Here is a 16,180-nt window from a genome sequence, read left to right as displayed (position 1 = left end):
AGGGACTTTCGGTGGGGAGGGGGTCTAGGAAATTACTGAGGTAGCTCTCAGATTGAAAAAAAGAACTTGAAGAACCAGAGTTTCAGTGACTAGGATTGGGCACTTGGTGCTGCTAAAATGCTCTCCTTTTTTCTGTCTTTATTATCTGCTTGTTTCTGCTAGGCTTTGCATGTCAACCTCATTGTCTTTTACTACAGGCACTCTTCATGTGAGCCTTCAGCAACCACAGTTTAGCAACCCAGGGCAGAATTCTTTTGGTTTTGTTGGATTTGCTTGACCCCATGGACTAGTTACCATTTCCCTGAGGATGGGGTACCCTTATTGTTGATGAGCACAACCTTTTGGCCAGAGGGGCAGCATTTGTTAACAGGAGGAGGATGGGAAATCTTACTAATTGCCAGAAACAAACAGAACGTGGCTTTCGCATCACCATCTGTATCCATTAACATCTTGTAAAAGTAGTTTTCTGAGGAACTGACCTTGGGAAATGCTGCCATGGAGTTTCCAGTGTATGAGGATAGTAGTAGTAATGTCTTAACTGAGAGTGGATGTACTGGAGGAGGAAGAAATTTGGGGTCTGTGTGAGGGGAGGGTGGAAGAACAAAAGTTGTTTGAACATGTGGAGCTCATTAAACTGGAAATTTTTGTTTTGTTTTGGATTGTAAGATTTTGTGTGTGTCTGTGTGAGGAAGATTAGCCCTGAGCTAACTACTGCCAATCCTACTCTTTTTGCTGAGCATGACTGGCCCTGAGCTAACATCCATGCCCATCTTCCTCTACTTTATATGTGGGGCACCTGCCACAGCATGGCTTTTGCCAAGCGGTGCCATGTCTGCACCCGGGATCCGGGTTGGTGAACCCCGGACCACTGAGAAGCGGAACGTGCGAACTTAACCGCTGCGCCGCTGGGCCGGCCCTGGATTGGAAGATTTTTGAGCCTAGGGACTGTTAAATACAGCACTGCCTTGAAGTTGCCTAGCATGGTGCTGTGTACTGTAGTAGGAGTTCAGTAATGTTGAATGGATATATGAATTAACTATGATAAATTTATTGATTTTACCAATTGGCAGAATTGGAGATGAGATTCATTTTATGGGTGAGGGCACTGAGGCTCAAATCGATTGATCTGCCCAAAATAACACTGTCAGTGTCAGAACTGGAGCTAGAACCTAGGTCTGATGTGCCTTCTCATGGCTGCTATGTTCATCTGTGCAGGTTGTGCCTCACTGAGGAGACCTGAATTGAGGGTGAAATTCAGTTTCCTCTCCACGTGCCAAACTTTCTTCCAGTTGTCTGCTTGGGGTAAAGCCTTTTTCTGATTTGTTCACCCAGAGGAGCTGCCTTTTTGTGGTAGGTCTACCTTGAAGGGTAACGTTTTACAGTTCATACAAATACACCACCATGTCTCGTGCCCCTGAGTAACCCTGGCTTCTTGCTTTAAATCTGGCTTCATAATTAGGCAGACCAGACAGCCGTCACTCTGCTTCTAAGTATTATCTTGGGATTATTTTCTTCTCTTGGATCTTGAAGCCATTTCACTTTGCTTTACATCCTCATATTCTTCATCCCAACCCTTCACTCCAACCATGCCAAGACTCTATGGGTATCTTATTTTTATGTATGGTGGCATGTATAAGTATGGCACATATAACACGGCATTTTTCCCCCTAATACCATGTTTGTGGGTTAAGTACCAAACCCTATGGACTTAGAATAATTTGCTTCGTTCTTTAGCCCATGCTTTTGGTTTAACCAATTCTTGATTCTAGGTCTTGAGCTTGGGTCAGTCTCTTGCTTGTTTCATCTTGTCTCCTAGATGACCTCACATCAGAATTTGTGCATGTTGTCTTCGGGGAAGCAACCTGCCCTAGTGAAGTGAGCATAATATTGGAAATTGGAGGAATTTAGTTTTACCCACTTGCCTCAACTGTGTACATTTTTTTATTTTCTATCAACAATTACTTTTTAAATGGAGGTTATAGGACTAGTATGAGCTTCCTCAATTTTCTCTAGATAACTACGTTAAGGATTTGTAAAGTTCATTATATTAAACATTATCAGTATATTAAAAGTTGATAGTATCTAATTGAAATACTCTGGTCTTTTGCAGTGTGTGAGAATCAGAATACCAATTATTTTTCTTTGGTTTTATTTTTAAATTAATTTGTTTTATTTTTAATTGTGATAAAATATACATAACAAAATTTGCCATTTTAACCATTTTTAGGTGTACAGTTCAGTGGTATTAAGTACATTCATATTTTTGTGCAACCGTCACCATCATCTATCTCCAGAACTCTTTTCATCTTGCAAAACTGAAACTATACCCATTAAACAGCAACTCCCTACTCCCCTCTCATCCCACCGTTCTGGCAACCACCATTCTACTTTCTGTCTTTATGAATTTGACTGCTCTGGGTACCTTATATAAGTGGAATCATACAGTATTTGTCTTTTTATGACTGGCTTTATTTCACTTAGCATGGTATCCTCAAGGTTCATCCATGTTTAGCATGTATTAGAACTTCTTTTCTTTTTAAGGCTGAATAATATTTCATTGTATGTATACATCACATTTTATCTATTCATCTATCAATGGACATTTGGGTTGCTTCCACCTTTTGGCAATTGTGAATAATGCCGCTATGAACATTGGTGTACAACTATCTCTTCAAGATCTTGCTTTCAGTTCTTTTGGGTATATACCTAGAAGTGGAATTGCTAGATCATATGGTAATTCCATTTTTAATTTTTTGAGTAACTGCCATACTGTTTTCCATAGAGGCTGCACCATTTTTACATTCCCACAAACAGTGCACAAGGGTTCTAATTTCTCACATTCTCACCAACACTTGTTATATTTTCTGTTTTGTTTTGTAGTAGCCATCCAGATGAATGTGAGGTTTTCTTTGGTATTCTTACAGAATAAATTCTGATTCATATTTACTGAGCCAGAGTCTAGACTTTGAAAGACAAATTGACTGTTGTCTTTGTACTCAGCATACTATACAAATTGTAGCTATTGGCTGTGCATGTGGTTGGGAGGTAGGTTGTATTAAGGAGTGAGGAGGGAGAAGGCTCTCTACCATCTATGATAGGGCAATGTATATGACTTATTCTTCACTTTGCAAAAAAAAAAAGTAGGGCAAGAAATAGTCCTTTCTGCTGTGATTCATTCTCATGAAACCAGATGAAGAGTTCGCCCCACTTTCATCATCAACATTCAGCAGGTGCCTTTATCACATATTTGGTCTCACAGCACTTTGTAAAAGTTTTATTCAACAGTTTTATTCAATTTTATTTATTTTAGTACTTGAAGTTGGCCACAAATATAATACTTTTTTTTATTTCTTCCTATAGGAATATTTTTCTACTCAATAAGAAGATAGTAAGTGAGATCCAAACCCTGTGTAAACAGTAATATTTCCTTGATCCTCATGCAGATCTGGTTACTCTTCCTTAATGTTATGTTATGCAACATAAGAAATGGTTGGTTGCAGAAGGATGCATAATAGCTGAGGACCTAGAAAGAACGGGAGAGTGCACTGAGTCCAGCTTACATTTGAAAGTGTGACTTCTTCAAGTAGGCCCACCCAAAATTCAGGAGTCCTTGGGGCCGGCCCCGTGGCTGAGTGGGTAAATTCCTGTGCTCTGCTTCGGTGGCCCAGGGTTTCCCCAGTTCAAATCTTGGGTGTGGACATGGCACCGCTCATCAAGCCATGCTGAGGTGGCGTCCCACATGCCACAACTAGAACAACCCACAACTAAAAAAAAAATACACAACTATGTACTGGGGGGCTTTTGGGAGAAAAAGGAAAAATAAAATCTTTAAAAAAAAAAATTCAGAAGTCCAGAGACTCAAAGGGTTCGCAGCTGGTTTTCCGAGCTGATAATTCATTAGCTGAGTGTAGCTCATTAGCACAGCCTTCTCTTAATTTTTAGTTTCTTATTACCTTCAGTTTACTCTGATTTGATACCAGGTATTCATTTTGCCTTTTCTTAGTTCTCCTTACTCACTACCCTCCCTTCTCTGTCAGCCAGCACTTCTTTTTACCTACTCTAGTAATAACAGAATATATGTGAACAATCAGTTCTCTATAAAATAGAGGACAGATGATCGTCACTCGTGTTTTTCTTTTCAAGCAAACTGGAGAGGGGACACCCCAGAGTGGTGGGGAATATGGCAGTGATTGGATTACTCAGAATTTGGTTATTAGCCTTATTTTACTTCGTGATTGTTAATGCTGAATGCAAGGAAATGTATAGACATTGTATAGGAAAATATCTGATTCCTATAACAGAAAAATGTTGCAAATTATGCAATTCCTAAAGAAAGTAAAATAGAAAGACATTAAGGTTGCAGGCTGTTTAATGCAAGATTTCTTATTTGGCTTTTAAAAATGATTTTTAAAGCTGAAAGATACTTTATCTATAAGATGGAGTTTTAAAAATCACATTCTGTGAAGGCGTCATGTTAACTTTCTCCTTGGGCTCCAGATATTTAGCTTTCAAGATCCTAGAGTTTCATTGCAGTCCAACATTATGCACTATCTTGATCTGGGGTGAATGTCAGAGAATTGGTTTGCAAAGTGATTTTCAAAATGAAAGCAAACCATTTCATTCTCATTTACTCCTCCGTTTAAAAACCTCATTCTGCGTTTCTGTCTGATGACTTCCATACTGCACTGGTCCTTCTCAAGCCAGCCCAGCTCCATGCGGAACATTCTGTTGCTCTTTCAGCATAAGCAGGTCTATTGTGATATTTATCTGAATTCAAACAAGGCTAATTAAAAGAGCTGCTGACAGTTGTTGTGATCTGACTTTGACTGCAGCTTGATGGTCATTATGGGTAAATAATGAACCAGGTCTGCAAATGTAGCAGCTGCCAACTTGGGATAGAAGAACAGCTATTGCTTCCAATTTAAGGATCTATCGACCGCTTCCCTTCTCCCTGCAGATCTTCTGCAGAAAACTAATGTTTTCTGCTGCTGTGTATTGTGGTTTCAGCTGTTTCAGATATAGCCTATAATTTCCTTCTTTAATATTTAACTTAGGACATTATTAGCTTTCAGAGTTAACAACTTTTCTATTTTGAAGAAGTTCAGCTTTGTCCCGTTGTATGCTATAACTAGCTAACCAGCTGTAGTGTATTTATTATTGTGTTTAATTTGTATTATGCAGGGAAAAGCTAGTCTAGAAGAGCAAGGGATAGCTTTATGAAGATGTTTCAAAATCCTATGTAGATAGGTTGTTGTTGTGGTGGTTTTTAAGAGATAGATGCATGTCCCTTGCTTTTGTTTTCTTAAAGATAGACACCTCCTGCCAAACCTGAGTTTTGGGTGTTGTTCACCTCCTCAATGACTTATGAAATACTTTGATGCAAAGCTCTGTCAATTCAGAGGAACTGCAGTGACTTTCATTAAAATGCAATACTGAATATATTGTCACTCCATCATGAGCTTTTCCTTGTCCTATTAGCACGTAGGAACATGTGCATTAAAGGTAACAGAAAAGGCACCCAGCATCCAAAAGTTAATATACTTCCCTGCAGATTTCTCACACTTATAAAATACAGATTCTGGATTTAAAAGCCACATTCTAGAATTTAATGCCAGCCAGTACTTAACACATCCCTAGCATTTGTTCACCTGCCACGGAAAAGGGTATCTGCATTATGTAAAGTCTGAGGATACAGTGGAGCTTGGTATGTAATGCAGCAGAGCTTCGAGATCTTGCTGGGAGGAAATGATCCCAAACATGCCCCTGAAAGACAAGTCTTACTTTGAAAAATAATTATGAAAAATTGCTTATTTCTGCATGTATTTGTGTCTTTGTTTATTTCAGGAAAAGCCAACTAAACTTTGTTTATCTGACTCCAGAATAGTGCTGTGAGTGTTTTTGCTTTTCCGTTTCCAGCTTGGATAATGCCAGAAATAGTGTTAACAAGGGGTTATGTTATGCTGGCTTATGTTAAACCAGATCACCCCCTAACATGTGCAGAGCCATTCATCTGTGTCACCAAAACCCAAGAGAACATCTGACATGGACTCTGAAACAGAAACAGTGATCACTTACAAATCAAACATGGCACGCTCTAAACTGATTGTGCACGGCAATCTTTTCTAGAAAGGACAACTAATTGAACATGATAAAGTGTAAAGTTAATTAACACCCTTAAATTTGTTGATTACTTTCACGGGATTATATTGTTCGTTGAGTAGCAGCTTTCTGTCCCAGCTGTCGCCTTTTTCAGCGAATGTCGCTGGTAAACAATAGAGACACCATAACAAGTCGTAAATGGTCCCTGTGACAGCAGCCCCTTGTGAGGCTGCATCTGTAGAAAATGATTAGAACAATTGCATTTTAAAGACGGCTCACACTGCAGCCCAAGTCCCATTGGTCCTCTTCTTGATCTCTTTTGATGGCAGACTGGTTAAAACATTTAAGTTCTTTTGAGTAAATTAAGTGATTTACTGCATTTTGCTATATATCAATGAAAGTGCTTTGGTGGCAAGATTTTTACAGTATTAAAGATAAAAATAACTTGATTGTACTTTTTAGATTTCCATCTCTTCCCTCTCTGGATTTGAAGGCCTCTTTCCAGAAGTCATAGAATTGAAAATGATCTCCTTATTTGTGACTCATAAATGGTTATTCTAAGTTATCAGCACTTGGAAAATGGTTTTTCTATCATAGCTCTCATTTTGGCTTCTCAGTAAAGCTAAATTCCAAATTTCAGTTCTTTGCTACTTTTAGGCCAAAGACTTTGACATGTTCAAGCTGAGTAGATTTATGTGTTATATTTAAATTTTTTATAACATTTGTATAATAGCTGTGTAAAATACCTTTCAAATGTATTCTTTCATTTGAGCTTCAAATTAAGAATGGCAAGTGTTTTTATCATCCTTTTCAGTGGAAGAATGAAGATTGAGTGGTGTTATAACTTGTCCAAGTGGTGTGACCTTGAATTCTGACTTCACTCCAGGTCTCTTAACTCTGATTACATGTTCTTCATTTTTTAAGTCTTCATAATAATGTCTCCACACATTTGCACTTATGCTCGTGCGTGTGTATGCAGCCATAAGTGAAAATGCCATTACCACATGTGGGGGAATCATGCTACTCCAAAGTTGAGCTTTTTTGATAAGCTAAAAAGTATTGTCTTACTTAGTCTTAATTAGTATTCTTGGTTATTTTGTTAACCATTAATTTCTTCTCTGCCTACCTCCTGAAAAGACAATGAACATTTATCAGACACGTGCTACATGCTGGGTGCTAAGATTCAAACAGCTCATGCTCATGAGGATCTTAACATGACACAGTAGAAAAATCGTTGATTAGAGTGCTGTAAGCGCTTTATTAGAGGTATCACTGGGAATGTTATAAGAATAGGAAAAGGAGCTCATGGTCATGAACTGCTTCTTAGAATTGACGTAAGTTGAGTCTTGAAAGATAAGCAGGACTTAGCCAGGCAAAAAAGGAAGGGAAGGGAATTTCGTACAGTGGAACAGCCCAAGAAAGACGTGCATGCATGAAAAATCGTCGTACATTCCAGCCACTGTAAATAGTTCAGTATGCATAGCATGATGGTTTTTGTTGCAGGGAGTAGATGAGGAAACCAGAGAAGTGGTTAGAAAGTAACCACATAACATTGACAAGAAAAGTAAAACTTAAAAAAATCAGAAACCATTTAAGGAGAAAAAAGAGAAAGTTCATTGCTTCCTACAACACAAGACAAAAGGGAAGATACAGTGAGTTATGTAGTTCTCCTTTTTGCTGAACATAAACATACAAGTACTTCAGAAAGAATAACTTTTTTTTAATTGAAGTCAATAGTTTATAACATTGTGAAATTTCAGTTGTACATTATTTGTCAGTCACCATATATATGTGCCCCTTCTACCCTGTATGCCCAGTCCCCAACCCCCTTCCTCTCTAGTAACCACTAATCTGTTCCTCGTCCATGTATTTGTTTATCATCCTTCCACATATGAGTGAAATACTGTGGTGTTTGTCTTTTCTGTCAGCTTATTTTGCTTAACATAATACTCTCAAGGTCCATCCATATTGTTGTGAATGGGACGATTTTGTCTTTTTTATGGTTGAGTAGTATTCCATTGTATATATATATACCACATCTTCTTTATCCATTCATCAGTCGATGGGCTCTTGGATTGCCTCTATGTCTTGGCTATTGTGAATAATGCTGCAGTGAACATAGGGGTGCATAAGTCTCTTTGAATTGTTGATTTCAAGTCCTTTGGATAAATACCCAGTAGTGGGATAGCTGGATCACATGTTATTTCTATTTTTAATTTTTTGAGAAATCTCCATACTGTTTTCCATGGTGGCTGCACCAGTTTGCATTCCCACCAGCAGTGTTTGAGGGTTCCCTTTTCTCCACATCCTCTCCAACATTTGTTGTTTTTTGTCTTGATAATATAGCCATTCTAACAGGTGTAAGGTGATATCTCATTGTAGTTTTGATTTGCATTTCCCTAATGATTAGTGATGTTTAACATCTTTTCATGTGCCTGTTGGCTATCTTCTTTGGAAAAATGTCTGCTCGTATCTTCTGCCCATTTTTTGATTGGGTTGTTCGTTTTCTTGTTGTTATATAAGTTCTTAGAAAGAATAACTTTTACTTAATAGAAAAAAATAGGAGGAACTGTGAGACTACAGAAATGCTGAGTAATAGTGAATAATGTCTTCAGCTGCTGGTTATGTCCATGTTTATGCATAATTTGAGACTTAAGCCTGTTTTGGTTCTTATATCAAATAAAACTGCCAAAGATTGGGAGACAGATAAGCATAAATATTAGACTGAGGTGATTAATGTTAATATTGACCTTTATTACAGGTAGAGGGCTAAGATTAGAAAAGAATATAAAGCAAGAGCTTGAGTTACCTTGAAAAAATTATCACTGCTTTTAGTGTAAAAAATATAATGAACATTACCGTCATTTACTATCTCCTACATAAAGCTCCAAATGAGGATTTTTAAAACATGTAACTCGGTTCAAGGAAGAGTTATGTTTTCCTTGAGGCTGCTTTATTCCTCTCCCCAAGTAGTGTTCGCCAAAACCTCTAAGTTACTGAGATTCATATTTGAAATCCAATGTGAAATCTTAGGGTTTTATTTTTGTATTTGTTCTTAATTCTGATTTTCAGTTTTCTAATTGTTTTGTTCTAATAAACAAACTCAAATCTGTTGTAAAGAGAGGTAGGTTATCATGTGCAGTTGGATACCAGGCAGAACTCAGTGTCCATATTGTAAAACATACAAAATTATATGCTCAGTTCATGTTATTTTAAACTGCTCTGAACATGATTTGCAAATAGATTCAGAATACCTAAATTCTTATCAAAGTTTTTACAAACCTGCCCACAGCTGACAGCAAGACCATTACTCTCTGAGAATTTTTTTTTTTGATTGGCACCTGAGCTAACAACTGTTGCTAATCCTTTTTTTTTTCCTTTTCTTTTTCTTCTTCTCCCCAAAGCCCCCCAGTACATAGTTGTGTATTCTAGTTGTGAGTGCCTCTGACTGTGCCATGTGAGATGCCACCTCAGCATGGCCTGATGAGCGGTGCCATGTCTGTGCCTGGGATCCAAACCAGCAAAACCCTGGGCCACTGAAGTGGAGCATGCGAACCTAACCACTTGGCCACGGGGCCGGCCCCTGACAACAATTTCTTGTTTCCTTCTTCACCCTTTCTCTTTCTGAGAATTCATTATTCTTTCAGTGACGGAGGTTGAAACATGGAAGGAAATTGGGAATTAGGATTTGCTGGTGATTGTCCTCATCCATCTGACACTTGGTATATAATGCTACCTTTTGGTATTCACTTCTGAGTATATATCTATTTTCCCTAATAGTGTTTTAGACCTTTTGAGAGCAAAGACTGTAGTTTATACCTACCATGACCTTAAAATTTGGACTTTCTGGAATAGTTGTATTTCATATATTCTCCTAATATCAGAAAACAGGTCCTGATTTTTTGAGTCAGAAAATATGCTTACTCCTTCAATCTTTGCACAAAGATCTAACAAGTGGTTAATGGCACTGAACAGATACTTGCTGATCACATTTTTCTTCCTTGAATTTCCACGTGACTGTATTTATACATCTCCTGTAGTGTGCATCTGTCTTTTATTATTTATAATTGTGTATTTGTCTTATCTTGTCTCTCATCTACACACACACACACCCCCTCACCCTCCACCACCACAAACACTGGATTTCAAATTCCTTGAGGGCAAGGATGACTTCTTTCTCATTCCCTGGGTTGAGAACCACTGAAAAATGGATCTCCAGTGGTAATTTTTTTATGTCAATATTAGGTAGGAGTGAAAGGAAAGAAAGAAGGAAGATAGTTTAGATAATGGAGGCTTCTTAGGGCACCTTTTTTTAAAAGAGAGAGAGAGAAACAGAAGCTGACTTAGAGATTCTGATTAAATTTAAAGTGCTTCTGTACTATAAGGTTGATTGAAATTGAAGCAGACTACCAAGAGAAGAAGGGATAGATGTCTGTTCCTTTGAAAGCAGGGTAGTCAGCCACCTGTTTTGAATGGTTTGGGTATTTGCCTTTTTGTTTGTTTGTACAAATGAGTTCAGTTTTCCTGATCCTAGGGTAATGGGAGAGAAACAGTAGAGACGTCATCACAGGAAAGTGTTAAAGTGTTAAAGACAGCCACAAGTATTTAGACTTGTTAGATTTAATTAATGTAGTTACATAAGAAAATTCATTTTCTAACTCTTTTCTGTAGTTTGGAACTATTTGTATAAAATGAAACATGGCTTGGCTTTGTGTATTAATATAATAAATGTGGAAAAATGGATATATGTGAACTTGAAAATCTCAAATTATAGAATTTCAAAAGCTTAAAAGTAATTCAGTGATAATCTTTTCTAATATCTCACTTTATAAATAGAAAGATATAGGCAAGGGAGTGTTTAATGACTTGCTAGAATGACAGATGCTTTGTCTGTAGACCTTGGCACCTTGTGCCTATCTCTAAGAGCAGTTATCGCATGGCCATGCAGTCGTCCATTTCCTTGCTCCTCCGTGCGTCATTGCCTCTTTCTCTCTCTTTCTTTGAACAAATACTGTATTTACTAAGCATCTCTTATGTACCAGACACTGTGCATATGGGACGAATGAGCCAACGGAGTCGCTGCCCTCATGGAACCAACATTCACAGGGGGAATACACACCAGAAACAAATAAACAGAGACATTAAAATAAACTGGTGGTAATAAATGCTGTGAAGAAAATGAAAGCAGGAAAAGGGGATAGAGGGTGGTGGGATGCCATTTTAGATTGTTAGACTCAGTGGTCAGAAAACACCTCTCTGGAGAGGTGAATTTTGAGAAGAAACCTGAATGAAGTGAAAGAAACAAATCGTGAATATCTAGGGGAAGAACATTGCAGGCAAAAGGAACAGCAAGTGGAAGGCTTTGAGATGGAAATATACTTGACCTGTTTCAGGAACAGCAAGGAGGCTAGGCTGGCTGGAAAGCAATGAACAATGAAGAGACGGTATGAAATGAGATAGGAGAGGTAGTCAGGGCCACATCTTACAGGGCTTTGTACGACTTTGGATTTTGTACTGAGAGTGATGGGAAGCTTTTGGAGGCTTGAGAGTAGGGAAGAAACATGAACTAGATTTATGTTTTAAAAGGATCCCTCTGGCTGCTGCATCGAGAATAGACTATGGAGGCAAGGGCTGAAGGGAGATCAAGTGGGAGGCTGTTGCAGTAATCCAGGTGAGAGATGATGATGGCTCAGTCCAGGGTGGTGGTGATGGATGAGAGAAGTGGCTGGACCACAAGTGTGTAACTTCTTAGGGGCAGAGACATATGTTATTCATCCATATCCTCAGAGCTTACCACAGGGTCTGATTCTTAACAGGTTCCCAGTTAATTTTGTTAAATGAATAAAACAAACGCAGCATTCTTGTCACCTTTTCATACACTTTGCTGCTATTGAAAGCTTTTACCAGAGCTCTTCACTGTTATTTTAACAGCACTGGCCATGGACCACTTTAGTTCTTCTTAACCTGGGCCATCCTACTTCCATTGTTTGTAGGTTCAGCCCCAAGGAGCTAATACTTCGTTGGAGAGGCTAAAATTATTCTAAAGGAGACAACAGCTTAGATAACCAAAAAGGAAAGGACTCGAGTATAGTAGAGGTAAAGGTAAAACTCCCACTTCACAAACTCAAGTTATAAAGTAGTAAGACTTTAATTTAAATAGCATTTTATATTTCATAGCATATATACATTCGTATATTCACAGTCACTCTATAAGGAAGTTATTAATGCTTTTTGTATTTTATGCACTTAGGCTCAGAAGTTAAGTAATTTGTTTATAATCACACAGCCAGCAAGTGGCACATGCCCCAAACCAGATATTCTGTCTCCATATCCTTTACTCTTTCTACCATCTTCATAAATTTATTTACCAAACAACCATCTATTGAATGTATCATGCACTGTGATAGATAATGGAAATGCTGACATAAACAAGACCCCAGTGCTGACCCTGTAGGAGCTTATAGTATAATGGAGGAATTGGGTAAGAAAATCAAAGATTTTAATAAGGTTTGTAAATGCAATTATAGAATTAAGCACCTTCTAAAATAGAAGGTAAAATAAATATTTCTCCCAGTGTTCTAGCAGCTGCCTAGTGTATATTCCATGTTTTCTTATTTTGGGAAGTGGACTTGAATTAAAATGGCATGGCAATGTGATAAATTTATTGTTTATTATTGATAGACATCAAAATCTATACTATATTTTCTGAAGTCTGTAAGATAAGTCTTGCACAGCTTTAGAGTTCTAGCTTTCTAGATGTTATTTCCTAAGCTGAAAATGGTATATTTATTTTAGGATTATTAAGGTCTTAATTTTGCCTTTGCAGTGGGACTAGGCTTGATAGTGTCATATGGTTAGAGGAATATGTATAGAACGATAAGATTTGGTCTTAGAATTACCCAGTTTGGTCAGACCCTTACGCTGGAATGTATGTTATGATAAAGTTGGAATAATGATAGCACCACATTGAGGGGAGGAGAGTGGAAATACCACAGACTTCTGAATTAAAAGCTTGAATTATTCTTTTCTTTGTGACCTTCTCTTGCTTAAATAACTTATTTCTTCTTTTTGAAATATGTGTTTGAACAAGTGAGAAAGTACACCTGTCAAAAGATTAACCAGCTGAGAACCATTGTCAGTGTTAATTTTCCTTTAATAAATGACTCTCTGAAGCTATTTAGCAGTCTGTAATCTAGATACAAAGCTATTGACCTATGATGGATAGTGCTGGATTTGTTTGTAAGCTTTGACTTAAATCGTCTAGTTAATTTCTCTAGGTCAGATCAACAGGATTAGGAGTAAGGGTGGTTATGTGGTTTGAATAAATATGGCTACAGAAATTGAGCAAAATAATTGTAAAACATTAATGATCCACCATCTTGGTAAAGTAAGTTAGAAACTAACAAAGTGACAGTCACTTAAACTTCAACATTATCAGAAATGTTCAAATGACACAGGTTGGTTAATTAAAAGCATTTGTTAGAATTGGGTTTTTGTACATAATGAATTCCAACATGTGTCTGAAAATATTGTGAAATAATGTAATTTAACCATATGTGTGAGCATCTCAGGCTTTCATAATATGTGGACACGCTCTCTTCCAAGATTGTTTGGCTAACATCCTGCTGACTTCTTTTGCTTTTAATAATTAGATAAAAATAGCATGAACTGTAAAATAGAAAGGCTCCTTGATTTGGCAATAGCAGAATACTGACAATTTGAATGAAATAGGAGTCTCCTCACATGGGCTTTTTGTGTATAAAAACTGTGTATTTCATTGAATAAATTAAATTCAAAAGTAGATCATTACTTGCAGCTGTCTATTTTAATGGCTGGGTTTGATACATAGCACAGACAATTACAGTTTCTTTATTCCTGGCTGTACTATAAAATAAGGTGTAGAGGCAAAAATTGTACTTAATATAACTCTTCCACATACTTTCCTGTTTTTAATCAACAGAACTAACTTGAAAATTATGAATTAAGATTTCTCTAATACTAAAAACAGTAATAGTACTCTGGGTTTTATTTTATAGTTAATAAAAATTTAAATGAAGCTTCCCCCCTTTTTAGGACAAGTCTAGGCCATGTTTTCTGGACTAAAGTAGAAGTTGTGTCCGCAGTCATTTCAGTGACTGAACATGCATCAGACCTTTGTTAAACGCTACTAAGGAGTAGTCAAACCAAAGTTTATTTCTTCTTCCTGCTCATATCACTTGGAATGAGTTGCCCAAAAGGTGTATGGCAGAAGGAAAAAGAAAAATCAAATAATATTGGAAGGTATACATTGGAATAATTAGTCTAAATAAGCAACCCTTTTCTTTACCTTAAGAAAGAATCCTACCACCTGAAATGCCTGCTTGTTCCTGGGAGAAAGGGCCCGGTCTCTCTCTGTAGATTTCATCTGTAGATAGTATGTGGAGAGTAAGTGAGTGAGCCAGAGACCTCGAATTCAGATTGGCTGCAGACCCCTCTGGCTGCTCCAGTGCTGGTCAAGGCACAAGCAGCCTTTTTCATACTTCCTCTTACTAAATAGATTTCTTAGGAGAATAATAGATGCATGAGAATAGTAAAATTCACATTTCAAATTCCTGTATCTGTCGTACCACAATTGTGCCAAATATTTGAGATGAATTGAGAATGAGAGTTTGACTGAATCTGTATGATTCTCTCGGTTTATGATTAACCTGCATAATACTTGATTATTAAAATATTCCAGGAGAGATTTAGAGTATCTCTTACACATACCTGACATAAATACAATTAGGAGGCAGGATATTTTCATTTGGTTTGGGGATTTTCTCTAGGTTTACTGTCTACTTAAACATGTGAAAAATGTATCCTTCTGCTTCTACCCTTTACCCCCAAATCATTCAGGTGTGGGAGCTGCTCGGTCTGGGAACCTCACGTTCATGGTGGGAGGAGTTGAAGACGAATTTGCTGCTGCCCAAGAGTTGCTGGGGTGCATGGGCTCCAATGTGGTGTATTGTGGAGCTGTTGGGACCGGGCAGGTAACATTTTACATGAATGACCATGACTTGACGATAAAAAATTGGCTAATGTTCATTTCTCCTTTTTGACCACATTCTTACTCCTCCTTACTGTGTTCAATCTATTGAGTCTTTGTTTGCTCAGATTTTCTTAAATTAATTTGGAATAAATTAGTTTTCCATCATTCCTGGTAGAATAAAGTAGACATCAGCCAATTAACTTATTTTAAAAAGATATCTAAAGTTCCATCGTTCAGATTTTCACATGTCATCCCAGTAACCACTGAAATCGTCCTTAAGATTGCTTCTATATGAAGTGCTTATGGTGCCTGAGTTGCTATTATCCTCCATCTAATGTTGTAATTACTTGTTACGGCTCTATTTGTAGTACAGTCACATAGAAGTAACCTGTGCACTTTAATCTTTTCTTGAAAACCAAATAATTTTTATTTAGAAATATGTTATATCAATTCTCTAATCAGATAGAGGTGAATGACAACACTGAACTCTAAAATCAAACTATTTGTCCCCCTCCCACCCAACACACACTCTCACTCAATCACTGCTCCTCTTAATGCTTTGTCATGGTCACTGGCACCCTCTTGATCTTTTTCAAGACTTTGGTATTATCTTAGATATTTCTATTGTCTCCATTCCCTTGTTCAGTCAGTATCCAAGTTCTGTTGATTTTTGCTTCAGTGGCTCTCCTTGTTGACTGTTTTGTCCATTCCATACCTTATGGTCCAATCTTTCTCTCATTATTTCACACCTTATTTACTGCTCAGAGGGCCTAATGGGTCTCTGGATGCCAGGTTTACCACTCTGCCCAAACTGTAACCAAAACAAACTCCATCAAGATGTGTGGGTCATCATAGACTTGCCTATTCGGAAACTTTGAGTAGTTCCCTATTTCCTAGCATGTCAAATTTTAACTAACCACCCCCCGCCCCCAGCTTTCATAGCTCTTGCGCCAGTCTTAGCTATCAAATTTCTCACCATTCCTTAAAACATAAGCACGAGTCCATTTTCTTACTGTTCTCAGGAACATCCCATGCTCTTACATATTTAATCCCTCTTATATATTTCGCTTT

At 37.6% G+C, this 16,180-nt stretch overlaps 1 protein-coding gene across 1 annotated transcript in view; it reads left to right on the top strand.

The window, feature by feature from the left end:
* Nucleotides 1-16,180, top strand: part of HIBADH (3-hydroxyisobutyrate dehydrogenase) — a 109,547-nt gene that overhangs the window by 79,266 nt on the left and 14,101 nt on the right. The window contains exon 5 of the mRNA XM_046670224.1: nucleotides 14,977-15,110. Coding sequence (XP_046526180.1) covers nucleotides 14,977-15,110 — 134 coding nt within the window. The remainder of the gene's footprint in view (nucleotides 1-14,976; nucleotides 15,111-16,180) is intronic.

Source organism: Equus quagga, chromosome 8, assembly GCF_021613505.1.
Source record: "Equus quagga isolate Etosha38 chromosome 8, UCLA_HA_Equagga_1.0, whole genome shotgun sequence".
Taxonomy (NCBI): domain Eukaryota; kingdom Metazoa; phylum Chordata; class Mammalia; order Perissodactyla; family Equidae; genus Equus; species Equus quagga.
This window is presented reverse-complemented; position numbering and strand designations above follow the sequence as displayed.